This window comes from Bos javanicus, chromosome 12, assembly GCF_032452875.1.
Source record: "Bos javanicus breed banteng chromosome 12, ARS-OSU_banteng_1.0, whole genome shotgun sequence".
Lineage (NCBI taxonomy): Eukaryota > Metazoa > Chordata > Mammalia > Artiodactyla > Bovidae > Bos > Bos javanicus.
In genome coordinates, this window is record NC_083879.1 from 16942737 (window position 1) to 16967242 (window position 24506).

Below are 24506 nucleotides of genomic sequence, written 5' to 3' on the forward strand. Positions count from 1 at the left end.
CTCTTCACATCAGGTGGCCAAAGTATTGGAGTTTCAGGTTCAACATCAGTCCTTCAAGTGAATATTCAGGACTGATCTCCTTTAGGATGGACTGGTTGGATCTCTTTGCAGTCCAAGGGACTCTCAAGAGTCTTCTCCAACACCAAGTTCAAAAGCATCATTTCTTTGGCGCTCAGCTTTCTTCACAGTCCAACTCTCACATCTGTACATGACTACTGGAAGAACCATAGCCTTGATTAGACAGACCTTTGTTGGCAAAGTAATGTCTCTGCTTTTTAATATGCTGTCTGAATTGGTCATAGCTTATCTTCCAAGGAGTAAGGCACTAAGGTGCCTGTTAGTGCACACCAATCCTTGGACGGCTGCTTCTTATCTGCTAAATCAGATTATCTGGGCGTGACCCTGAGAATATGCACTTTCCTATGACTCTAAATCAATTCCATTGTTGTCTTATAGGAAAGCCATCCTTCACAGAAATGGGTTCTCATCCAAGGATGAAATGGTTCATTATTTTTGTGTCATGGGTCATTATTTTTGTGTCTTTCGTCTTGTTTCAGAAACATAACATGGTTATGATGGATGCTTAGAAAACCATTTCACTGTTTAATCTCCATCTTTGAGTATTTCACTCAGTCTTTTTCTAACATTCTTATAAATGGTTTAGCCAAATATGAAGAAAACAGGCAGATGAGCAAGTTCTGGTAAAGACCATTCATTGAAAAAAGGGTGGTTGGTGGGGTGTTCATTCTGAATGCCATACCTGGAATCTAGAGTTCTCCACTCCCTGGAGCACATCCCCTAGGAACACTGCTCCTACAATGGCTTTCACTTTGTGAGATACATAAACAGTCAAAAATGAAAACATCATTAATGTAATGAAACTATTTCTTAAATTAATAAGGCTCTCTACTGGGTTTAAAGCAGAAAGTTATAGAAAAGACAAAAGTGTGACTTTCAGCTTTTACTTGAAGTTAGAACTTGAAATTCTCCTGGTATATGTGTTTCATTCTTAGCTTCTGTGACTAGCCTTGCCAAATCCGTTTCTATGGAAACGGACATTAAGCGAAAATACTAGAGAAGCTACTATGGAGATGCTCTTGTAAATTTTCATGTGTTATCCTTTGCCAGGTGAGGCCTCATATGCAAAACAGGCTTAGGTGAACATGTTAAAGATGACTTGCTATCAGGAAAACAACAAAGGTTTCTAGGAAGCCCTGTTTCTCTTCCTCCATTTATTTTCCTATCCTCTCCTTTTCCCCTCCTTCTCTCCTTTCTTTTCTCATTCATTCATTTTATTTATTCAATCAACAAGTATAAACAAGCTCCTATATGAGGTTAAATCCACAGACTTTTTTTCCCCCATCTTATATGGGTCAGATAGATGGCTTTAGGAGACAAATCCAACAGGAATACAACCTTGCCTTTAAGTACCTGGGGAGACTATCTGTTAAACACACTGATGGAGGGCAGGGTTGGGCATACCAACCATCCAAAGCTTGACGGCTCAATTCGCATCAAGAATAATGATGCCTGAATAGCATGGAGCCACAACAGAACGCCGGCAGAGTCCTGTATAAGAAGGTGCTGGAGAGTTGGTAGCTGGGAAACATAATAATCATCTCTTTTGTCTTTAAGTAGACACAAGACAGGTACATGGTTTGTGGTCCACTGTGGGCATCTACCAGGGGCTCAGAAGCCAGTGCCTAAAACAGGCATAGACACGATAACCAGTGTGCCTAACAGAGGCAATAAATGGAGATCAGATTTCCTCCAGACAGGCTTGAATATCTTTCAGGGAATGAAGCAAAAGTTTAATAAGCAACAGCCCTTACCCAACAGGTAGGCTAATTGCTGTATTAGAGAAAAAAGAACACCCCTGAATAGACAGATTTTGGTTTCTGTATCAACTGAGTGGTTGCCAAAGTTTCTATGTCAAATGTAGAAACTGGGTAGTTTCTTTGAACATAACACACAGTGGGCATTAACTTGGTCATGTTTTAACCATTTGTGGACAGCCTGTAAGCACAGTCACCCATCACACCTTTACAACAGTTCATCTGGGAGTTAAAAAGGAATAGGGATATGAGAAAGAAGCCATTCCATAGAAAATAGGGAGATGTAGGAAAGAAAGTAATTCGTTTTGGAAAATGTTTTAAAAAGCTAAGACAATAACTTATCATAAAGGTTCTTACGGGCACACTCTAACAGAAATTGAGCAAGAAGTTTCTATCCACCTCTACACCCCACCATAGCAAGCAGTCCTAACTCTTGAAATCAGCCTTCGTTAAAAAATGAGAAATATGAGGATAGATTAGAAACTAAGTTTAGGGGGACATTTTAGAGTGCCAGCATTCTTCATGCTTCCTGATTCTGTGGCCAAAACAAAGGCCATTCCCCCTCATTAAGCAAGAGAGCAAAATGCAGGGGACTGTCGGAAGGTGCCACCTTCTAGAATGAAAACCAAGAAGGATTATAATAACATGATGAAGCTCTTCACCTGCAGAAGTCTTCCCAGAAGCAACTCTCTAGAAGAAAGGCTTGAAAATGTTTCCGATAAAAACGTATCTCCCTGTGTATCCGAGGGTCCAAGGTACCTCTCTTAGCCAGCACCTGTAACATGACTAAGGCCAGCAAGTGCTAATCTTAGAGCTCAACATTAATGTATAATGAACTATTTGGATGACCGAGATGAAATATTGAAAGAGGCTGAGAGCTGAGAGCTAAGAAACCTTCAGCCTTCTTTCAGTGCTGTCCGGGGGGGAAGCTGCTCTGATTCAAGATGACTGGTCTGGCTTATTTAAAGACAGACAACCCTGGAGGCGGGGGCTTCTCTAGTGGTCAGTGGTAAAGAATCCGCCTGCCAGTGCAGGAGACATGGGCTTGATCCCCGGATCTGGAAGATCCCTGGAGAAGGAAATGGCAACCCACTCCAGTATTCTTGCCTGGAGAATTCCATGGACAGAGGAGCCTGGCGGGCTACAGTCCCTGGGGTCACAAAAGAGTTGGACATGACTTAGAGACTAAAGAACAACAACAATCCCTAGAGTAGAAAAGGGCAATTCATCAGTGTTTGTTATAAAAATATCCTTTAAAGGTTGTCTACACTCATAGATCTCAGTCCTTTTATTTGTCAAGCGATACGTCTTTCTCCTGCGTTATTCTCTTTCTGGAGAGTTCTGTCTCATTCTCCATTTTCCCAACTTTCCTCCCTTCTTCAAAGTTCAACTCAAATTTCTATTTTTATACAACATTCTCTCGTCCTCAAATGCTGCTGAATTCTTTGCATTTTTATTATAATGGCAGTTCTGTTTTCTGTAACAGTTCTTGCTCCATTAGACTATAAAGCCCTTTGTGTGCTTATATTTTGATTCACAACAAACAAACAAAAAAGCTTGAAATTGTATGCATCAGGCCCTTTGCTAGGTGCTTGTAGGTTTGTTCAGGCCTCACTATGTCCCTTACACGCTTATCCTGTCTCTGGCCCACTGTGGACCCTCCCTTACTTCACATCGCTATTTTGTACGGCCATTTGAGAGGCTTGCCCAGCCAGGAAGGAGAATGCCAAGCAGGTGAATGGGTCCAGCAAGATGGGTATATATTACCGATGTATCAAAGAAGTCAGTTTATTTGAATTGGACTCGTGTTCATCAGCTTCCCCAGAGTGGCATAATTCTGGGGTAAAGGAAGGAAAAATATGAACTTGCAAAGGTGGTGTTTGGACTGCAGAATGTAGAGACCCTAGGGATGTTCAGCTGCAATGAAATTCTGCCTGAGACATCCTTGAGGCCTCCAAGAGATATATTACTTACCTTCTTGTTACTATTTTAAAAAAGCAGCCAGTGAAAAACTACACTGAGATGCTATGTTGATTCTGACAGGAGAGAACCTGGTTTCGAAGGAGGAGAATTGTCCCACGCTTTCCAAACAGGCCACAGAGTCTCAAACCAAAGTTCATCAACTGGTGGGGGAAAAGATTCAACAACTTTCTTACAGATCCTATTAATTAGGCCTTTATAATAACCACAGCATGGGAGGTATTAAGTAGAAAAATAAAAGTAGCAGTTTATTTGGATATAAATGTTAGGCTTTCATGAAGTTTGGGGAAAGCAATCTAAAAATAGGTTGAAAATAGGTTTTTTTAAAAACACAGTTTTTAAACACTAAATTTCTTAAAAGTACCTTCAGTCTGACTCTAGAAATTAATTTTTGTGTGCAAGCATGGAAAGGCATTATCTATTATGTAACTTGGGCTGAAGATTAAATATATATATTTTCATTTCTTGTTTGGTAACTCATCATCTAGCAAGGGAATAAACAGATGATTAAAATTTGTGAAAAGATACTACATATAAAAGTTGTGGAAGAATCAAAGCAAGGCAAATAACTCATCCTTGGAGAGAAGGGAGAAATGAAAAAGGCTTCCCAGAGGAGGCGGTACCAACAGAGAAGTAGAAATTAGCCAAGTGAGGAGGTGAGAAGGTGTTTGCAGCAGAATAGGCAAAGATGAAGGTGAAATGACACGGAAATTATGGGCAATTTATTGTAGCTGGAGAAGAAAATGTGAGGCAAAGTATGGTAGGAGGTGAAATAGAGGTGTGGGAGGGACCAGACTTATGGGGCTTTGTGTCTCTCATGTAAGGATCTATAATCTACAGGCAGCAAAGCCATTCCTTTGGGAACAAGCAAACCAAAGGGTTTCCAACAGGAGAGTGATTTAGTTAAACCTTTATTTCACAGGGTGACTTTGGTGACAAGATACAGAACGACAGCCTCCCAAAAAACCACACCAAACAAACTCAAAACCCTGTGAACAGGACAGATGGCAGGGCTGAATGAAAGGAGAAGCTGATGTATGAAACGACTAGCAAGTCAAAGCCAAGGGAGTAGCCAACTGCTTAGATATGGAGGACTTTTGGGTATCTAGTAATCGAGTAGATTACTAGATGCCATATTCTGAACTAGAGGTTTCAGGAGGAGGAACGGCAGACAGTGAGCACAGCTTTTGATCTGGTAAAACTGAGGCTCTTGTGGGATTTCTGGCTAGAAGTCCTCATCACATAGTTGGATGCCAGAGTCTGAAGTTCTGGGGAGCACTTTGGGTTAGAACATAGATTTGTTAGTTCCTCAGTGTTCTGCTAGTAGGTGAATCTATGGAAAAGAAAGGGACCCAGCAAAGCAAGGAGAATAAAAAAATGAGAAGGTGGAGAATAGATCTATAGAGAACACTACCATATACAGAATAAGAGAAAAAGGAGACTGTACAAGCAACAGATCAGAGAGGGAGGGGAAGATTCTGAAGAAAGAGACAGTTTTGAAGAGATGTCAATACAGAGTTAAATGCAAGAAAGGATTGTAGATAAAGAATGGTCTATCTATATATAAATAAAGCTTGGATCAAGATATTATCCAAGCGCACATGTCCATGTGTCTATATTCCCTCCTAAAATTCCATTTACTGATTAAAAAAAGATAAAGCACATTGATCAGAATAAACTACGCTGCTGCTGCTGCTAAGTCGCTTCAGTCGTGTCCGACTCTGTGCGACCCCATAGACAGCAGCCCATCAGGCTCCCCTGTCCCTGGGATTCTGCAGGCAAGAACACTGGAGTGAGTTGCCATTTCCTTCTTCAATGCATGAAAGTGAAAAGGGAAAGTGAAGTCGCTCAGTTGTGTCAGACTCTTAGTGACCCCATGGACTGCAGCCTACTAGGCTCCTCTGTCCATGGGACCCACGAAAATATCATCTTATTAGTATTTCACAAATGATGGAGGCATCTCTGGAAGACAGACAGCAGATGGGGCTAGGTTTAGAGAGAGAAGCTGAAGAAAGGGCCGAAACAAAGAAATTGCAGCAGAGGTCAATAGGATCTGGAGCATATAGCTGGAAATGCAAGCAGAGTCAGAGGATATACCAGTGGGAGGGGGCTTGGGGAGTTCTGCCTGGTGGTACTCCCTCCTCTCCTGTTTATGCTCTGCACTGAGCAATCACAGTGAGGTTCAAGGTCAGCACAGTGCCTGTGGGTGCTGGTCTGGAGAGGCAGGAGGGGTGAAGGACAACTTCATTCTATAGTCAGAGCTGTTTGACTTTCTCACATTGAGGATGCATTCATGTGTTAGTTGAGTATGTTATTAAAATAGAAACAGATTTTCGGATTGGATTGTGAATTAGGTAACCTTGAAGAACAGTACAAAGGAGAGAGGTCTAAGCCAGATGGTGCATGGGGGTGTGAACGAGAGGTGACAAAGTGGAGCAGGTGAGCAGAACCTTTAGAGGAAATTGATTCAGAGAGAGGGAGATGGGGAGAAGTCAGAGGTTCTGGTGGGAGGGATAGGACGCAGAGACAAAGTGTGGAAGAACTTGGCTATTCTGGGGACGCCCATTTGGAAACTGAAAACTGAAAGTGGAATTAGAAAGTGGGAGTAGAAAAGGAATTGCGCTTGATGGCCCCTTCTTAGGTTGAAAGGGAATAAGATTGTCTGCTCAGAGCATGGTACCCAGGGTTTATAAGACTTTAATAGGAAAAAGATTTGAATACATCCACTAAAGATAAACCAAAGGACTGAAAACAATGAGAGTCCAGGCAGGCGTCGAGGCCACGGTGGGTGGTGCCCGATTCACAGAGTGTAATTTTCTCCAGCAACAGTAAAGGTTGGGTGTCCAGGGCTGGGGTTTTGTCAGGCCACTGGAGGAAGAAGTACCAGGGCACCACGGTTGAGAGTGATAACAAGTTGATCAGATGATCTGTTACCCTTTCTGACTTAGTGAAGATTTCCTACCTGCTGGCCCAAAAGGAAATGATAGATGTGGAGGAAGCAGATGCTTCCATAGCTTGCAAGTTCCTGATGCAGCCCAAGGGCAGGAGGGGGCAATCTATGGATACTAGTTCTCTGCTGTAAGTGCCCAGAAGCTATAAATGTCCCAGTCCTGTGCCCCCTCCTGTAACTCTTCCACCTTAGAAGAATGATGAGCAAAAAGCCAAGAAATTCAGTCTACAATGAAGGTCCAGTCCATAAAGGATAAAAGTGTTTCTTTTTCATTGGATCATTTCTGAATTTTCCCCACCAGTTTCCACTGGCCATGGAGAAAGCATGCTACCGAATGCTGTTTTATTCAGTACATAGTCCCATGGCTACAGCTAGAATCTGCCATGCATACAGAAGTCGGTTGTCACTCTGGCAGGCTCTAAACAACTCAGGCCATTAAACCTCCTCTTATCTATGGAGGGCAGTGTGCTAAAGGACAACCAAGGACATGTCTTCTAAGAGCCCAGTCTTTTTGTGATGTGACATTCTAACAAATTGATTGGGTGATCTGCTATTGTTCCTGACTTAGTGAAGATTCCTACCTGCTGACCCCAAAGGGAAGGATCGATTTGGAGGAAGTATATGAGAAGTACGAGATGAGGTGGTCTGCTGGGAGAGATGTCTTTGAATTCTCGAACCTGTGTCTGGAAAGAGAAAAGGGTGCTTCACTCGGGGGTCAAGAGAAGGAGGTGGACAGTGTGGTGGCCCTGCACAGGCTTTGTTTCAGGGCAGAGACAGTGTGGCAGGCTCCTTGGCAGCTCTCTGGTGCTGTAGCACCCTAAGGAAGGATGGCAGCCCCTTTGGGCTGTGGGCATCGCTGCTCCTGGACACCAACCCACTCACCTGCAGGCTGGGGCAGCTCGCAGAGCTTCCTTGTGGATCTCTGATGTGCTAATGCATTGAGGCCGGGGGTAAAAAGAGGGGAGGCGATCTTACTGCACCCAGGAGAGAAATCAGAAGACAGAGAAAACTGAGGGAAAGGCGAATTAGACGAATTATTCAGCACTTTCCTTTTGTATTGGGTTGGCCAAAAAATTCATTTGGGTTAACATCGCATGGAAAATCTTGAATGAACTTCTTGGCCAGCCTATGTCTTGGTAGATGCTCACCTACAATGTGATCTCTACTCAGTGGGAGAGAGAGCAGGTAATCCAAGTCCTTCCTGTCCTGTTGTGTGGTGAGTCTCTGAAACCCAGTTCCTAGGCTGATTCCTGGCAGCAAGGGGCTTGGGCATAAACCTATAAGGTCTCAGAGGAGAGAACCCCAAGTGGGCTCCCCAGGTACATCTGCTTCTGACAGCAGAGCTAGGGGTGTACCCCACTAAGAAGGCCAACAGAACACCATCTGGTTTTGAGCCTATTTTATTTTGCTGATTTATTTTGTATTTTTCCAAGCTTTTCCCCACCCCCAGAAGATATGGTATGATAGGAAAACTCAACATACATATTTCACTATCATTCCTTTTGGACCTAAATACACATAGTTTTTAAAACCTAAGTGCTAAAATTTTTGGTAGTTACCTGTATGTACTTTCATCTAATTCCAAAGGGAATTTGAGGCTGTTTACAAACACACACTAAACAAGACCAGAGGTATACATATATGCCAGCAAAAAGGTCTAGAGAATTGATTTACAAAATTGTATGCAGCTCTAATAAAATTTTCTTTTCTGGGACTAGACAGAAGCTGATTTCTAATAAAAACTGAGACTCAAAAAAAGCAAGTGAAAATTTTAGTCAGGAAAACTCTGAAAAAGAGCAATGAGGGAATATTAGTTTTAAGAGATAATAAAGGCCATATGTCATCTCACCAATTAAAAGTATGCTGTAAGTGAATGAACAGACTGGTCAACAGAACATAAAGTTCAGAAATAAACCCAAATATACATATATGAAACTGAGTATATGATAAAGGTGTCATATCAAATCAAAGGCCAAATAAGTGTTACAATAAGTAGTTAGTATAAAAAGCAGTGTAGAAATAATAAAATTAAGCCACAGGTTAAATTCTAAATGGATCAAAGGCTTAAATGTATAAAACAAAGCCATAGAAATAATGGAAGACAATATGGAATAATTCCTCTTATAACTTTGTAGTGGGAAAAGCAATTTTAGTAACACTTCAAAATTCAGAAGCCGTAAAGGAGAAAAGAACATCTATAAATAAAATCATATATGTAAGTATGTGAGGGGAAAAAAACCACCATAAGTAATGGCAAGTGACAACCTATTGGGAATATATAGATAAATTGTGAAAACATGGACAAATAGCTAATTCTCTTATTTTGTGTTAGGAAAAGTCCAAGAACCTTACAAGAAGGAGTTCAAAGGATGTTGTAAGCTTTTAACGTGAGACAAATGCTGTATTTATTCAATTAGTAAAGCAACCTCACGATGTAGGTACTGTTACTGTCATTTACTCACCAGGAGCCGAAGGTGCGGAGAGGCTGAGTAACTTGCCCAAGGCTACACAGCTTACAGGGGACACACTCAGATAGTTGGCTCCAGACTTTTTGCTCATAACCACCAAGTTCTACAGTCAAAACTACAGGCAGCCAACCACAGCAAACAATATAAATTTGCTCAAAACATAAAAAGATGCTCAAATACTATATAATCAGATAAATACGAATTAAAACTGTAGTGAGACGTAGCATTTTCATTGTCCCTCAAAGCTGCTTCATTCATCTACATTATCTAGGAAGGTAAGTTTTGGCCTGCCTGAAGGCATGAGGTTGGATCCAAGGACCTAAACATTTAGTCTAGGATCCTGTATGTGGTGTCCCGGTTTGTGAAGGCGAAGGACTGAATAAATGGACACAGCTTGTCTCTTCTATTATAAAAGTAATTGTGCATAAAATACAAGGTCATGCTTAGCCTTGATGGAGGAAAAAAAAATCTTATTTACACTCATGATACTTCAAAATTACTCATGAGCTGCAAATACAATTCTAAAATGAAATAAGTTCAAGAAAAAAAATTAAGTTGGTGTCTTTACTTGCTTGTCAGGATATGACAATGTGAAAATAGTCATTTTCACATTTTCTATCTGATATATACTTTTACCTGCTAAAGACAGTCAGGGAATAAACAGCATCTATTTTCTTTTCTCATACAGCATTAGCAAGGCAATCATCATGAGGAAGAGGTCTGCTCATTTTATATATTGTAGTTGAAGTCACGGTTCCCTCTGATCAAGGGAATTGGGTTTATAAAGGCAAAATGAAATTCAGAGAAGCTCAGGATCATTCTTAATCTAATGCTTCAATCTTGACTGTCATCACTTCTTTACTCAGAGAAACTCACACATAGAAAATGGAATCAATTTGTAATTATGTTCATTGTTCCTCAGAGTTAGATAGAGGTCTTGGCAAAAGTAAACTGACCAAGCTGGTCACTGTAAGGAGCTGGGGAGAAGCAGCCAGTCTCAGAGATACTTAGAGCAAGAAAACCTGAGTCATCTCTGATGTGGTTACCAAGCTTGCCATCTGTTAGATCCTTGCAAACTTTGAGTGTCAGCATAGGAAATGGCAACCCATTCCAATATTCTTGCCTGGGAAAGGAAGAGAGGAAAGGGATGGCAACCTACTCCGGTGTTTTTGCCTAGGAAATCCCATGGACAGAGGAGCCTGGCAGGCTACAGTCCGTGGGGTTGCAAAGAGTTGGACGCGACTTAGCAACTAAACACCACCACCACCTCTCACAGAGCCCTCTCTCCTATGACACAGGTGTAACTGTTTCATTTGTGGACATATAGATCAGTGGTCCCCAACTCTTTTGGCACCAGGGATCAGTTTTGTGAAAGGCAGTTTTTCCGTGGACTTGGGGAGGGATGGTTTGGGGATGATTCAAGCACATCACATTACTGTGCATTGTATTTCTATTATTATTACATCGGCTCCACCTCAGAACATCAGGCATTAGATCCTGGAGGTTGGGGACCCCTGATCTAAAACACTTTATCGTCATCATATTTGTGTGAAAAATTGTACAGAACTATGTGAGGGAAAATAAAATAATCCTGCCATTCTTCCTAATTTTACCTTCTTGGCAAGTGTGAAGTCCTTTAATAGTTCCTCAGCGCTATTAATGATATGTAAACATCTCCATGTACTGTTACTATTATCGTACCAGAATGGGTCCAGACCATGCATGCCACCTGCTTTCTGCACTTAACTTCACAGACATTCCTCCAGTTGAATCTCCAATAACCCCAACTCAAGATTTTTAAGAGCTGCAGAATATTCCATAATTTAAAATAATATATTCAACCATGACCTAGCTTTTCTGCTATTCCCTCAAATTGTCTTAGATTCCTACATGTACTTTTGTTTTCCTGTAGAACAGATCCTCTCAAGTGGGGCTGGTGGCCAAATTTTAATAACTTTTGCTAGATGGTTCACGAACAAACAACTCATATTCACACAAACTGAAAATGGGTACACAGGGCACCAAAGCCAAAACTGCAGTGGGTGTTTTCACTCAATTTTGCCAATCAAATGGGTAAAAAGTGATATTGCATTATTGTTGTAAACTATATTTCCATAACTGTTAAAAAGGCTGAGTGTTTTTCATGAGGTTTGTCCATTTTAACTTAGGTTTCTGTGAATTGCCTGTTCGTATCGTTTATTTTTTCCCTGTTCAATTGCTTGTCTTTTCATTTTTTATCAAAACGTGGGTGCTCTTTGGTCTGTTATCCAGACATTGAAAGTTTGCTTTTGACTTTGTTGATATTGATTTTAGCCATATAAAACGTACTATTTCTCATGTATTAAGCTATGTCTATATTGATCTTTATGGTTTCTGCATTTTTTGACTTGCTTAGAAAGGATCTATTGTGCCATTAGCTTCATGTCAATGTATGGCAAAACCACCACAATATTGTAAAGTAATTAGCCTCCAATTAAAATAAATAAATAAAATAACGGAAAAATCTATGATTGGGACTCACGGTGTATGAGGAAATAAAACAATTTAGTGGGGTTACTATGAATTTTACATATATTAATAGTAATAGAAATGTCGGTATAATGATTGTTTGGGATAAGATTACAGGTGGTATTAGTGGTAAAGAATCTGCCTGCCAATGCAGGAGACAGATGCAAGAAATGCAGGTTCGATCCCTGGGTCGGGAAGATCCCCTGGAAGAGGAAATGGCAACCCACTCCAGCATTCTTGCCTGGAAAATTCTACAGGCAGAGGAGCCTGGTGGGCTACTGTCCGTGGGGCTGCAAAGAGTTGGACACGACTCAGCTTTTATAATCAAAAAAGGAATGGAAAAGCCAAGAAGAAATTCAAACTAACTGGGATGGGGTGAAAGAAGCAAAACATTTTGCAAGTCAGCAACCATATGAAATGAGGAAGAAAATTCTTACAAAGAAAGGTACATGATGAATGTAAAATGGGAGGAATAAAACCAATTATGTCAGTTGTCACAGTAAGTGTAGGCAGACTGAATTTCATTATCAAAAGGCAGAGTATCAGATTTTTTTTTAAAAAGTCCACCTGTAAGTTATCTGTGAAAATAAGTATATTAAACAAAAGAACAAAGATATTAAAAATGAAGGGCTGAGAAAAGATACATTGGAAAGACTCAAACAAGGAGAAGGAGGTACGGTATGCTAGTGTCAAATAAAGCAAAATTCAAGGCCTCAATCCTTGTCTTGGGAGGGGTTGGGAGGTCAAAAATTGGGAGTTAGGGCTGTCAAAGTAGTCAGGGTTTCAGGGGTTATGATCTGGAGCGAAAGGAAGAGGAAAACAGGAATGTAATGGTATGCGCCTCCTTTCCCTTTAAGGCATTTACCAACTTGTTAGAAGGACAGATTGGGAGGAAAAGACATATACACACTACTCGATATAAAACTGACAACCAATAAGGACCTATTGCTACAGCACCGGGAACTCTCTTCATACTCTGCAATGGTCTATATGGGAAAACAATCTCAAAGAGTGGATATACACATAACCATTTCACTTTGCTGCACCGCAGAAACTAACACAGTGTCGTAAATCAATTATGCTCCAATGAACAACAGAAGGGTTAGCAGCAGCCTTATGGTGCCACGGAGACAAAAACTAGAGTTGAGAGCTCTTAAAAATGGAGACGGAAGTCATGCTCACCTGAGGTCGAGAAGGAATATATCCTAGGTATAAGGGTAAAATGAAAATAGACCAGTGCTCACAAAAACTCATCCTAAACCTGGCTGGATTTAGGAGACCTAACCGCTAAAGTTAATGGACCCCTCTCTGAAGAATGACAACATCAACACAGTATGCACGTATTTTTTTTCCAGTGTCTATATTTAATAACATTACCAGGCTTAGCAGCTGACAGAACCTAACAGAAAAAGACTCTAGAAAATAGAAATTCCCAGGTAACTCAGATACCCAGATACCTGTGATTAATATTTAAGAAAACAGATGAAAACAGAGTTATTCCAGAGTACTTGCGTGTGTGTGTGTGCGTGCACGCACGCTGTCGTGTCCGACTCTTTGCGACCCCATGGACTGTAGCCCTCCAGGCTCCACTGTCCATAGGATTCTCCAGGCAAGAATACTGGAGTGGGTTGCCATTTCCTGCTCCAGGGGATCTTCCCGACCCAGGGACTGAACCCACATCTCTTGAGTCTCCTGCATTCGCAGGCAGGTGTGTTTTTTTTTTTTTTTTTTTAACCACTAGCGCCACCTACAAACTAGAATCTACAAAAAAGAATCAAGTGGGAATTCTAAAAACTAAACATGCTTGTAGCAAATTAAGAATACAAACATGGGCTTAACAGCCAATTAGAAATAGCTGGTGAGGGGATTAACAACCCAGGAGAAGAAAAGTCAGTAAAATGATCCACACTAAAGTACGAACTGAAAAGTGAAAAATGTAGAAAAGCATTTAAGAGTCATGTGTGCGTGCTCAATTGTGTCCAACTCTTTGCGGCCCCATGGACTGTAGCCCGCCAGGCTCTTCTGCCCAGGGAATTTTCCAGGTAAGAATACTGGAGTGGGTTGCCATTTCCTCCTCCAGGGGGATCTTCCCAACTCAGAGGTCTAACCCATGTATCTTGCGTCTCCTGTGTTGCAGGACTCTTTACTGCACTGAGCCACCTGGAAAGCCCCTTAAGAGTCATAAACATGAATAAAAGTTCTATCATATGAGAAATTGGAATCTAAGAAGTAAGTGGAGGACGGGAGAGAGAATGGAGCAGAAGCAATATTTGAAAAGATAACGACCAAGATTTCTCCCAAACTGACAAAAGGCATTGAGCTACAAATTTAAGAATCCATATAAACACCACACAGGCTAAGGGCTTCCGTGGTGGCTCAGAGGCTAAAGCGTCTGCCTGGAATGCGGGAGACCCGGGTTCGATCCCTGGGTCGGGAAGATCCCCTGGAGAAGGAAATGGCAACCCACTCCAGTACTCTTGCCTGGAGAATCCCATGGAGTGGGGAGCCTGGTAGGCTACAGTCCATGGGGTTGCAAAGAGTCGGACACGACTGAGCGACTTCACTCACTCACTCAGGACAAGAGCAAAACTAACCCACACTGAGGTATATCATAGTAAAAGTGTTAAAATACAAAGGTAAAAAAATCCTATAGCTGCAAAGGGTGGTAAGAGGCGGTATATTATAAACAAGTCTGACAGCAAAGTTCTTACTAAGAAACAATATAAACTAGAACTTTAGAACATCATCCACAACTTGCTGAAAAAATATAACTCCCAAATTTGAACTCTATAATGAAAAAAAAATATGCTTAAAATGAAGGTGAAATAAAAATGTTTGTTATAAAAACAATAAAGCTGAAATAAACCTATGTGATATTCTGAAAGAAATTCTTCAGGAATTAGGACTATAAACCCAGGCAGAATCACAGAAGTGACAGAAGCAATAAATAGCAACAGAAAGGGTCAATATGTGAAAAACAAATACTAAGCGAACAGAACATTTACGATGACTTACAGGTTTTAAAAAGATAAATGGAAAGTAGCAAAAACAATACAAAGGATGGGGTGAACTGACTTAAATATGCTAAGGTCTTTGAATCATTTAGGAAGTGATAAAGTAGTTGTATTAGCCTCTTTTAGGGGAAAAATGAATGTTATAATCACTAAAAGGATTTAGAAGATTGAGATAACTAACAGTTCTAGAAACGGGTATAATGAATTGACAATTCTTGATTAGTGCAAAAGAAGGCAAAAATGGAAAGCATCTGGAACATAGGAAAAATGGGAAATAAAAAGAAAATCAAGGTGGTCAATTTAAATCCAAATATATGTGGGTTACATTAAATACAAATAAAACACTCCAATTAAAAGACAGACTGAATAAAAGCAAAACTTCATATGCTTCTTACAAGCAATGTACTTAATATTTATATATGAAGTCAAAAAGGAGTTTGGCAGTAACAGGATGGAATAGAATATATCTAGAAAATAAGACCCTAAAATACAACCTGGCATAGTTATACTAATTTCAGAAGAAGCAGACTTTAAAGCAAGAAGCATTGCATTTAATGATAATGAATCAATACAAAAGACAAACTTTGCACTCAGCTAATAACCCAAAACAAAGTAGAAAATGTAGATTAAAATGTTTAAAGAGGTTTGTGATATAGTTAAAGATACCATTTTAAAAGCCACCAGGATGAGAAAGATTTAGAATTAAATTCTATATAACCTTTAAAGCACATTCCTACTTAAATATTTCAGGATCTTAAGGAAAAAAAAGAAATCTCCCAAATTTAATAAAGCCACCAAAAGAAACCTTATAAGAATAACAAACCAGCTTCATTTATGAATATATTCCAGGCAAGCAAGAAAAGTTTGATATTCAAATCTGAAAGAAAACTAAATACATCAATAAACTGAAGGGGAAAAACTGAAATCTGTAGATACTGAAAAGGCTTTAATAGGTAGAAGAAAGCACGTTAGACCACGCACAAAATTTCCAGCCTAAGGATTTAAATGTGCAACAACAAAAATCAGTGGAAATGAAAACATTAAAAAAATAATTCAGGAGAATATTTATGCTACATTAAAATTCCATGCACAGAGGAGCCCGGTGGGCTACAGTCCATGGGGTCACAGAGAGTCAGACACGATTGAGTATGTGCACATCTTCACTAGAACTGACGTTTTTTAAAAACCTTTACTGACTCCTCAGCCATACCTCTCACAGATTTCTGGTACAGAGCCTAGGTAACCTCAGGGTTTCTTGTATTTTCTTATCTCCCTTCTCTGACCACATGGTCAGGGACCACAAAACGCGCATCCAAGGACATAGGAGCTATGCAATAAAAGTTTGGCCAAATGGATGAGTGATGGCTCCTGACTGTCTCCTTCACAACTCATTCCAGCCTGCCTGACTCCTGGGGTGATGGCTGGAAGGAGCAGGAAGCAGATTGTGCTTTGGGCAGTAGTAAGAGTGTTGGCTTTCAAATAGAATTGCCCTGGGGGGACTCCTGGTTACGAGCTATGTCATCCTGTGCAATGTCTTTCTCTGCAATTTATCCCCTGTAAGGTGCTTTGAGCACTACCGTGTCTCTGGTCGCTGTGCAGAAATAGCCCTTATACTACTAGGGCTTCCCAGGCGGCACATGGTAAAGAATCCACCTGCCAGTGCAGGAGATGCAAGAGACACAGGTTTAATTCTTGGTCAAGGAAGATGCCCTGGAGTAGGAAATGGCAACCTGCACCAGTATTCTTGCCTGGGAAATGCCACAGGCAGAGGAGCCTGGTGGGCCATAAGCCCATAGGGTCTCAAAGAGTTGGACACGATTGAGTGACTGAGTACACACACACACACACCAACACCCACACACACCAGTGAAATCAGTAGCTCCCCAGGGCTTTTACATGCAGCTGAGATTGAGCACCACCAATCCTTCATTCTCTTGATCCCAGTAGGATGAGTTTAAGACTGCACAGGCCCAGAAACTGCAAGCATATTTTGGGAGCAACATCTGTTTACTCAGGAAAGAATTTACCAAGTTCAGCAGTGACAGCAGGGTTTGGTGCCAGAAGCTTAGAGTCCTAGCCCTGGCACTAGTTGAAGAGGCGACCCAGGAAGCCACACACTTTCCTCCGCCCTGTTTCCTCAGTCCTTCAGATAAATACAAAATAAGATCTCCCACTCTATCTGCTTCAGACTGTATTGTGAAGCTTAAAATGGAGAATAGCTAGGACTTCCAAAAATGCTGAAATCACACCAATGCAGTTTGTTAATGTTCCCATCATGTTTGCTGCTCAGTTGTGTCCGACTTGTTGTGACTCCATGGACTGTAGCCTGCCGGGCTCCTCTGTCCATGGGATTTCCCAGGCAAGAATACTGGAATCGGTTGCCAGGCCCTCCTCCAGGGGATCTGCCCAACCCAGGGATCGAACCCAGGTCTCCTGAGTCTCCACTTCAGGCAGATTCTTTACTGTCTGAGCCACCAGGGGTGATCCCTTAAGTCAATTAAATAAGTTCCCATCATAATCGAGCACAATCTTTGCTATTCACTAGCTTTAGCCATTTTACTTTTTGAACCCATTTCCTCATCCATAAAACGGAGTTACCTCCTCTGCAGATGATGTATTTAACAGCAAGGCAAACCATAGGCCCTGAAAACCACAAAGCTATTCTATTATTGTGCTTGCTATCCCTGTGGTAAAGAATCCACCTGCCAGTGTAGGAGATACAGGAGACTCAGATTTGATCTCTGGATTGGGACGATCGCCTGGAGAAGGAAAAGACAACCACTCCAGTATTCTTGCCCAGGAAATGTCTTGAGCCTGGCGGGCTATAGTCATGGGACTGCAAAGAGTTGGACATGACTGAGTGACTCAACAATAATTCATTTGCATTTTTCATCATTACAAAACTGTGAGTAGACTCCCACGAGTCCTTGATGGCAAGCCTGCCAACAAATCCATAGTTTCTCATGTGAGTAGACACTGGCAGCTAAGTGGTCCTGGTGGGACTGTGGTTTCCACTTGGCAACTTTAAAACTTAAAAAAAGACTCCCAGAGAGTCTTTGGTTACGAACCACGCTGGCTGAGGTGACGGGTGCAATTCACTTAGCTGCCTGGGAGCTCTCTCTGGCTTCTACTACCTGGGCTTTTCTGACTATTAGGTGTCTGACAGAAAATCAATACTGGCAACAGGTGAAGGTGTGTAATCAGCCTAAGTGAAGTGGGTTTAAATCCTCTGGCATGTTGTATCATAACAGGATGAGGAAGCTTACAGAGGTGCTGGGTTCTCTTTGACTAAGTCCTGCCACCGTCTGTCATCCTTACCTCTCCCTCTGAGTTATGGTGCCTGGCACCTTTCTCTACCCACAGAAACTGTGCATTCTCCAGTATTGGGCTCTGTTTTCTTACATTGACCACAAATCCAGTGATTATAAATATTGAGGTCTCTGGGAAACTCAAGATTTAGAAATTCAGGCACTTGAATTTTGTGCATTTGAAAGTGTAAGATAAGAAAAGTTTTTGAAGATGGCTATAGCACCATTGCTTCCCTGGTGACTCAGTGGTAAAGAATCCACCTGTGATGCAAGAGACGTAGGTTTAATACCTGGGTTGGGAAGATCTCCATGGAAAAGAAAACAGCAAATCACTCCATTATCCTTGCCTGGGAAATCACATGGACAGAAGATCCTGGCAGGCAACAGTCCATGGGGTTGCAAAAGAGTTGGATAGGACTTAGTGCTGAACACATGCATAGCACAGTTATTCTGATTTGAGTCTATTGGTGTACATGTATATTCTTACTTGTGCAAAACAATACAAATTTATATTGTCAGCCTGTGACATTAACAGATTTTTCTTTCCTAAAGCAAAGCTGAGATTTACTATGCTATAAACATATCTTGTAGCAAATAGAACGATTGAGGATGTCAGGGTTCAGCGCAAAAACCAACAAACAAAAAACCACAACAGAAGTCTACTTAGAAGGCATGAACTGTCATTTGAAGTGAGAGTCTGAAATACTGTTCCACTTACCCACTGATATCGTCCAAACAGCAATTATTTTCAGAAATGCCTTAGTTCTGGAGTTGAACCGGCTGTGATGGATGGGGTTCTGAATGGCAACATAGCGGTCCAGGGAGATAGCACACAGATGCATGATGGAGGCCGTGGAGAAGAGCACATCCAGGTAAATCCAAACAGCGCAGAGCTTGCTGGGCAGAGGCCACCGGTACCCTGGGATGCAGGAGGTTAGCATTAGTGAATGACCTGGAGCTTCTCTGGCGTATGAAATTTACCCTGCTTGGATAGTTTTCATCCTGGGAAAAGGCACAGTTAACAGCAAAGGGCAACACGAGATACTTTCAGTACTTCAGAGGAGCCTGATGTCAACTGTACTGAAGTAGAGTAAGACTGCTCTGGTTGAATGCAAGATTTGAAAACTTATAGCTGGAATCATGCTGGTGTGTTGTGAACTCAGGCTGTTGTCTCTTCAGGGTTTCTCTCGTTTTGTCTCCTCTGCCTAACAATACCTACTTTTCTTTTTGTTTTTAATGACTTAGGTTGGGAGTTATGATGTACTTTGGGTTCCTCTATCAAATGGAGAATTCCATGGACAGGGGAGCCTGGTCAAAGAATCCTATAGCTACTTATTTATTGACTTACTTTTTTTCAGACTGTAGGTTTTCTGAGGTTAGGCCACCTCTTAGCCATTATTACAATTGCTCAGTCTTGCACAGTGATGGCATTTAGCAGTCTGCCAAAAATGCTATTGGTGTGAATGAAGAAATGTTTAAAAATCCAGACTGGGCATGTGTGCATGCTAAGTTTCTTCAGTCGTGTCTGGCTCTGGGCGACCCCATGGACTATAGCCCACCAGGCCCCTCTCTCCCTGGGATTCTCCAGGTAAGAATACTGGAATGGATTGCCATGCCCTTCTCCACAGACTGGGTATATGCCTTCATGAAAATGAAGCTTCCCTAATAATGCTTTGGGGATTAAACTCAAACTGCAGGGACGTGAGGTGGGGCAGGAGGGATGAAGATAATGATGAAGAAAAGGATGGTATTCTTCTGAGAACTGTTTCAGGGAAATGATGCTTAAACTTGAAGGAGCCTCAGACTCTCTGAGGTGGTTTCTTAAAATGAGCCACTGGAGCCCACCTCCAGATGTTCTGATTCTATGCATGTGCAGTGGAGCAGGAAGAATTGCATTTCTAGCAATTTCCCAGCTGGTACCGATGCTACCCGTCCAGGAGCCACACTTGGGCAACCACTACCTGGGGCAGTGGTTCTCATCCGGGGATGCACATTAGAATCAGTTGGACAGCTTTTCTGGGGGTCCTGATATCCAGGACTCCGGGAGTTGGTGATGGACAGGGAGGCCTGGCATGCTGCGATTCATGGGGTTGCAAAGAGTCGGACACAACTGAGCGACTGATCTGATCTGATCTGATATCTAGGAGGGTGGGTGGAAGTTGGATCTCAACATTAAATTGACTTAAAGCTACCCAAAGGATCCACTGTGAGATGCAGGGCAGGAAGTCACCTGCTATATTAAGAAGATAGGATATGTCTGAGGGACACACAGTCTCCTGTATCTGTTTTAGAGGCAGATCAAATGGCTATAGGAACCTTCATTAGTTTTGATGACAATCTAAGCCGTGGTGTTAGATCTGGACACATGTTAAGAAGGAAAATTATGAAGACCATCTTTCCCCATGCTCTGGACCCACAAAGCTGAACAAACTCTCTATCCACAAACTATCTCTACCAAGATGCCACCACTGATGTTTAGAAAAGTTAAAGTGCAGGAGACAAGTCTGACGTGGAGCCTTTCATGCTACATGCAGAGAGCTTGAGCTCCAAGGAGAGCCCAGTGCCTGGGAGGAAGCCACCCTCTGCCTGGTCGGAACTGATGCTGACCGTGGGAGGAGTTTTCTCTGCAAGGAGGCAGCGGGGGACCGTAGTCTGGGTTTCCGTGGTGGGGATACTGCTACTGCTAAGTCACTTCAGTCGTGTCCGACTCTGTGTGACCCCATAGATGGCAGCGCACCAGGCTCCCCCGTCCCTGAGATTCTCCAGGCAAGAATACTGGAGTGGGTTGCCATTTCCTTCTCCAATGCATGAAAGTGAAAAGTAAAGTCGCTCAGTCGTGTCCGACTCTTAGCGACCCCATGGACTGCAGCCCACCAGGCTCCTCCGTCCATGGGATTTTCCAGGCAAGAGTACTGGAGTGGGTTGCCATTGCTTTCTCTAGTGGTGGGGATAAGGAGGGGGCATTTCTGTGGAGTCTGGGGACCAGCCAAAGGAGAGGCACGTCTCTCGATGGGAATCAACTGCGCACAGAGCCGTGGCCACCAGGGGGCGCCGTTGCACCCCGAGCCGGCGGCGCCCGGCTGGACTCGACTTGCTAACCTGGCTGACTGCTGCCAGCCCCACTCGCCGCTCCGGAGTACCTACCCTTCCCCGCCTCTCACTCAGGCTTGGGTTCCCAGATGGGCCCTCTGGGAGTCATCTCCCACTCCTGGAGTTTGCCTTCCACGTGGCAGGGTTTTAGGAAGCGGGAACCTCTCCCGGATGTCTGGGAAATGACAAGCGAATTTAATCAGATCATCCTGGTGTGACATTTTGAGTCGTCAAGCGGGGGCTGGCCTTGCAAGGAGCGCTGTGGACCCTGTGCAAACCCGATGCCCACGCTCCCTTGCTCACCTCCTTCCTCCTCCATACTCCTTGGGGATGGATTGATACACATATTTTAGCTCTTAAGACATAGCCAGAAAAATCCCTTCTAACAATGCCCATAACCTGTTTCTAGCTCTGGGTGACCGGCTGGTGTGCCTGAGTCAGCACTCTCAATATTCTCCCCTCCTCTTCCACTTTTAAAGGGAGGAATCTGGCTGTATTACTCATAATTTGGAAAGAATATCACATTCTGCTTCCCGCTGAAGTCGTCCCAGTGTTTGCTGACTTGCTGAGAGGTTTGACTCTTTCAAACTCCACTGAGAAGAAGCAAGATGAATCTCTTCCCCTGTGTTTCCCACCCTCCTCCAAACAATTCGGGAGGAGTTTATTCATATGCATTTTTAAAGAGCTGAGGGATAGAATTCAAAGGCACACCTCCAAATTAATGCTGCTTCAGGCAGGGAACAATTAAAACTGGTGTAAGTCATTTATTCTAATGGAGACGCTGCATATTTTAACATTGAACCCACTGCACCACGAATGTTCTGTCTGTAAATATTCCAAGGGAACTGGGAAGGTTTTACCACTCCATTAGAAGTGCTGAAAGCAGTGTGACCAAGATCAAACTGGCCTGTCTTGAAGGCTGGGATATTTGGTTGGGAATATAAAGGCTTGAAAACCAAATGGATTCAGATATGACAGATGCTCTTGCTCTAGGACTGTCTTGCTGCTGCTACTGCTACTGCTAAGTTGCTTCAGTTGTATCTGATTCTGTGCGACCCCATCCCTGGGATTCTCCAGGCAAGAATACAGGAGTAAAACATATGTGCTTTTAAGCACAATGCTTTATCTCCCTATGTAAACTGTATATGTTTCAAAGCACAAAACTCTCCAATGATCACAGTGTACAGGTTGTCTGATCTTTTAAAATGTGATCTCATTTTAAAATTTAAGTAGTGTAACATGGTAGCCCCTCCTCCATAAACAAAGCCTTACGTTTAGTTGGTCCCCTGAGCCTGGACTCATCTGCTAATGACATGCACGTGTTTTGTTACCCATGTGGGTACAGCTAGGAAGCAAATGCCACTCACCATAGAGGATGGTTAACGTGGACACGGGCATGACCAGGAAACCCAGCAGCATATCAGCTATGGCGAGTGACATCAGGAAATAGTTGGTGGCATTCTGCAGCTTTTTCTCTAGGGACACTGCCATGATGACGAGTATGTTTCCGGCAATGGTTAGTATAATCACTACCGCTGTCAACAGAGCAGACCAGTTCTTTTCCTGGAGATGAAGTAAGGAGAAGCAGGGTGGTGAGAGACAGCCCTCACAGGAAAGGTTGGTTCGATTTTCTGAGTCCACGGTCCAGTTAAATGCATTCGAAGTGTTACCTTCTCCGGAGTTAAAGTCAGTACTGTAGAGCCTTGTGTCAGCATGTAATTGCATTAAGGAGTTCGTAGTTGAGCTCAAAGAAGTGTTTTCTTCACAGAGAATATCCATTTCTAAGCCGGAACTTGTAGCAGATGAAGTGTAAGAAAAACCTTACCAGTTACAGGCTCTGGTCACCATTCAGCTTTATGTCCCCAAGCTCTGTCACAATGAGGCTGGCGTATGTGCTGGGCTCCATCGGTTGGCTTTTCTTCTTCCATTATTACAATAGTAGCTAAAGAACTGCGGTGGCTTCTTTATAGTGCTTTCCTTCACAATTTCAGAAGAATCCTCTGTCTAGCTTCTTTTCTTTTTTCTCTCCAAAGTAAGATCAAAAAAGCAGCATGAACTTTTAAGAGACAGGTTGCTCAGTTTTGAGGAGTCAGGGAGAAAAATGTGATCCTGGCCAAAAAAAAGAGAAAAGTTTTGTTAACTAGCAGGACTGTCATTTAGCTCTATCTAATTCCATTGGTTACACTGATCATACTAGTTTAGCCACAGCAGCATTAACATAGCATTCGATCCCAAACAGTGGGGCTTCAGGCAGCCTACAGTACCGGCAGGCTATTAAAAACACATCCAGGGTTAACCCCGTAATAAGTATAGTGGTACTTCGGGTTATAGTTGTCAGTCTTGGGTTGCATTGCCCCGGCTGCCTTCAGGAATTTCAGCTTGTATTCTGTGGCTTAGTTAATCAAAGAAAAGGGGAAAAAAAAAAAAGTCTTAAGGATCATCAACTTTCCACACTGGGAATTCTCATCGAAACAATTCCATGGCGGCCAAGCAGCCTTTCAAGCCAGAAAGGCTTGAAAGAAAGAAAGAAAACGACACAACCGTAGAATACAGCAAGCCGGAGAACACGGCAACTTACACGGGTCCTCAGGGTCCGCCCGGGTCCTCAGGGTCCGCCCGGGAGACACGCTTGGCTCATCTGTGACTCTCTGCATCTCTCCTGGTGATCAAGCCGGCAGAGAGAGCCCCTTCTCCCCGAGCGGCCACTGCCAGCATCATAGTAATTCGATTTCTGTTTTGCTGACTTCAAAACTGTCTGGGAGAGTCGAGCCAGTGCCAGCGTTGCCAGGTCCGCGGCGGCTCCCTCTGCCCCCGCCCGGCTGGGTGCTCCCTCCCTTCCGCGGGGCTCGCCGGGCCGGGCGCACGGAGACATGGTCCCCGGCCCCGCTCAGAGCCGCGCGGACCGCGTCGCGGGCTACCAGTGGGCAGAGCCGCTCGCTCCAGGGACTCCCGCCTCCCCGGCAAGGGACTTGCTCCCCACCGCCGCCTGGTTCACTCCGGCAGCCCTCCCTCTGTCTATGTCATAAACTGCAAGGTAGCAACAGTCAGGGAGGGCGGACCAGAAGGGCTGTTTTTTTTTTTTTTTCTTCCCCATTTGCTACATATTAACAGTGGGAAGTTTTCTTTTTTTTTTTTTTTTTTAATTTTAAAGAGAGAAACGGGAGAAATCGCCTTTGGTACAGATTCCTAAGGCAGGTAAGCCTCACTGTAATACTGTTTAGGGTGAAGGGTGAAGAGAGAATGTAAATAAAGGCGGAGAATGGTATTTCCTCGGAGCGCTGGTGTTTCCAGGCAGAGAGCTTATTCCTGAAGTGGCATTACTGACATCCGCGATTTGGGCTCAGAATGGCTAG

The 24506-nt window shown here is 42.8% G+C and overlaps 1 protein-coding gene across 2 annotated transcripts in view; it reads right to left on the reverse strand.

Moving 5' to 3' along the window:
• Window positions 1-23755, reverse strand: part of HTR2A (5-hydroxytryptamine receptor 2A) — a 66015-nt gene extending 42260 nt beyond the window's left edge. Inside the window, exons 1-3 of one of the 2 annotated variants that reach the window (XM_061434591.1) lie at window positions 23732-23755; window positions 22521-23262; window positions 18782-18982 (exon numbers count right to left, since the gene is read on the reverse strand). In XM_061434591.1, the coding sequence (XP_061290575.1) occupies window positions 18782-18982; window positions 22521-22932 (613 nt within the window). In that variant the 5' untranslated portion in view covers window positions 22933-23262; window positions 23732-23755. Of the gene's footprint in view, window positions 1-18781; window positions 18983-21207; window positions 21329-22520; window positions 23263-23731 lie in introns of those variants that run through there. The other variant, XM_061434592.1, reaches the window with a different exon arrangement.
• Window positions 23756-24506: the final 751 nt, after the last annotated feature.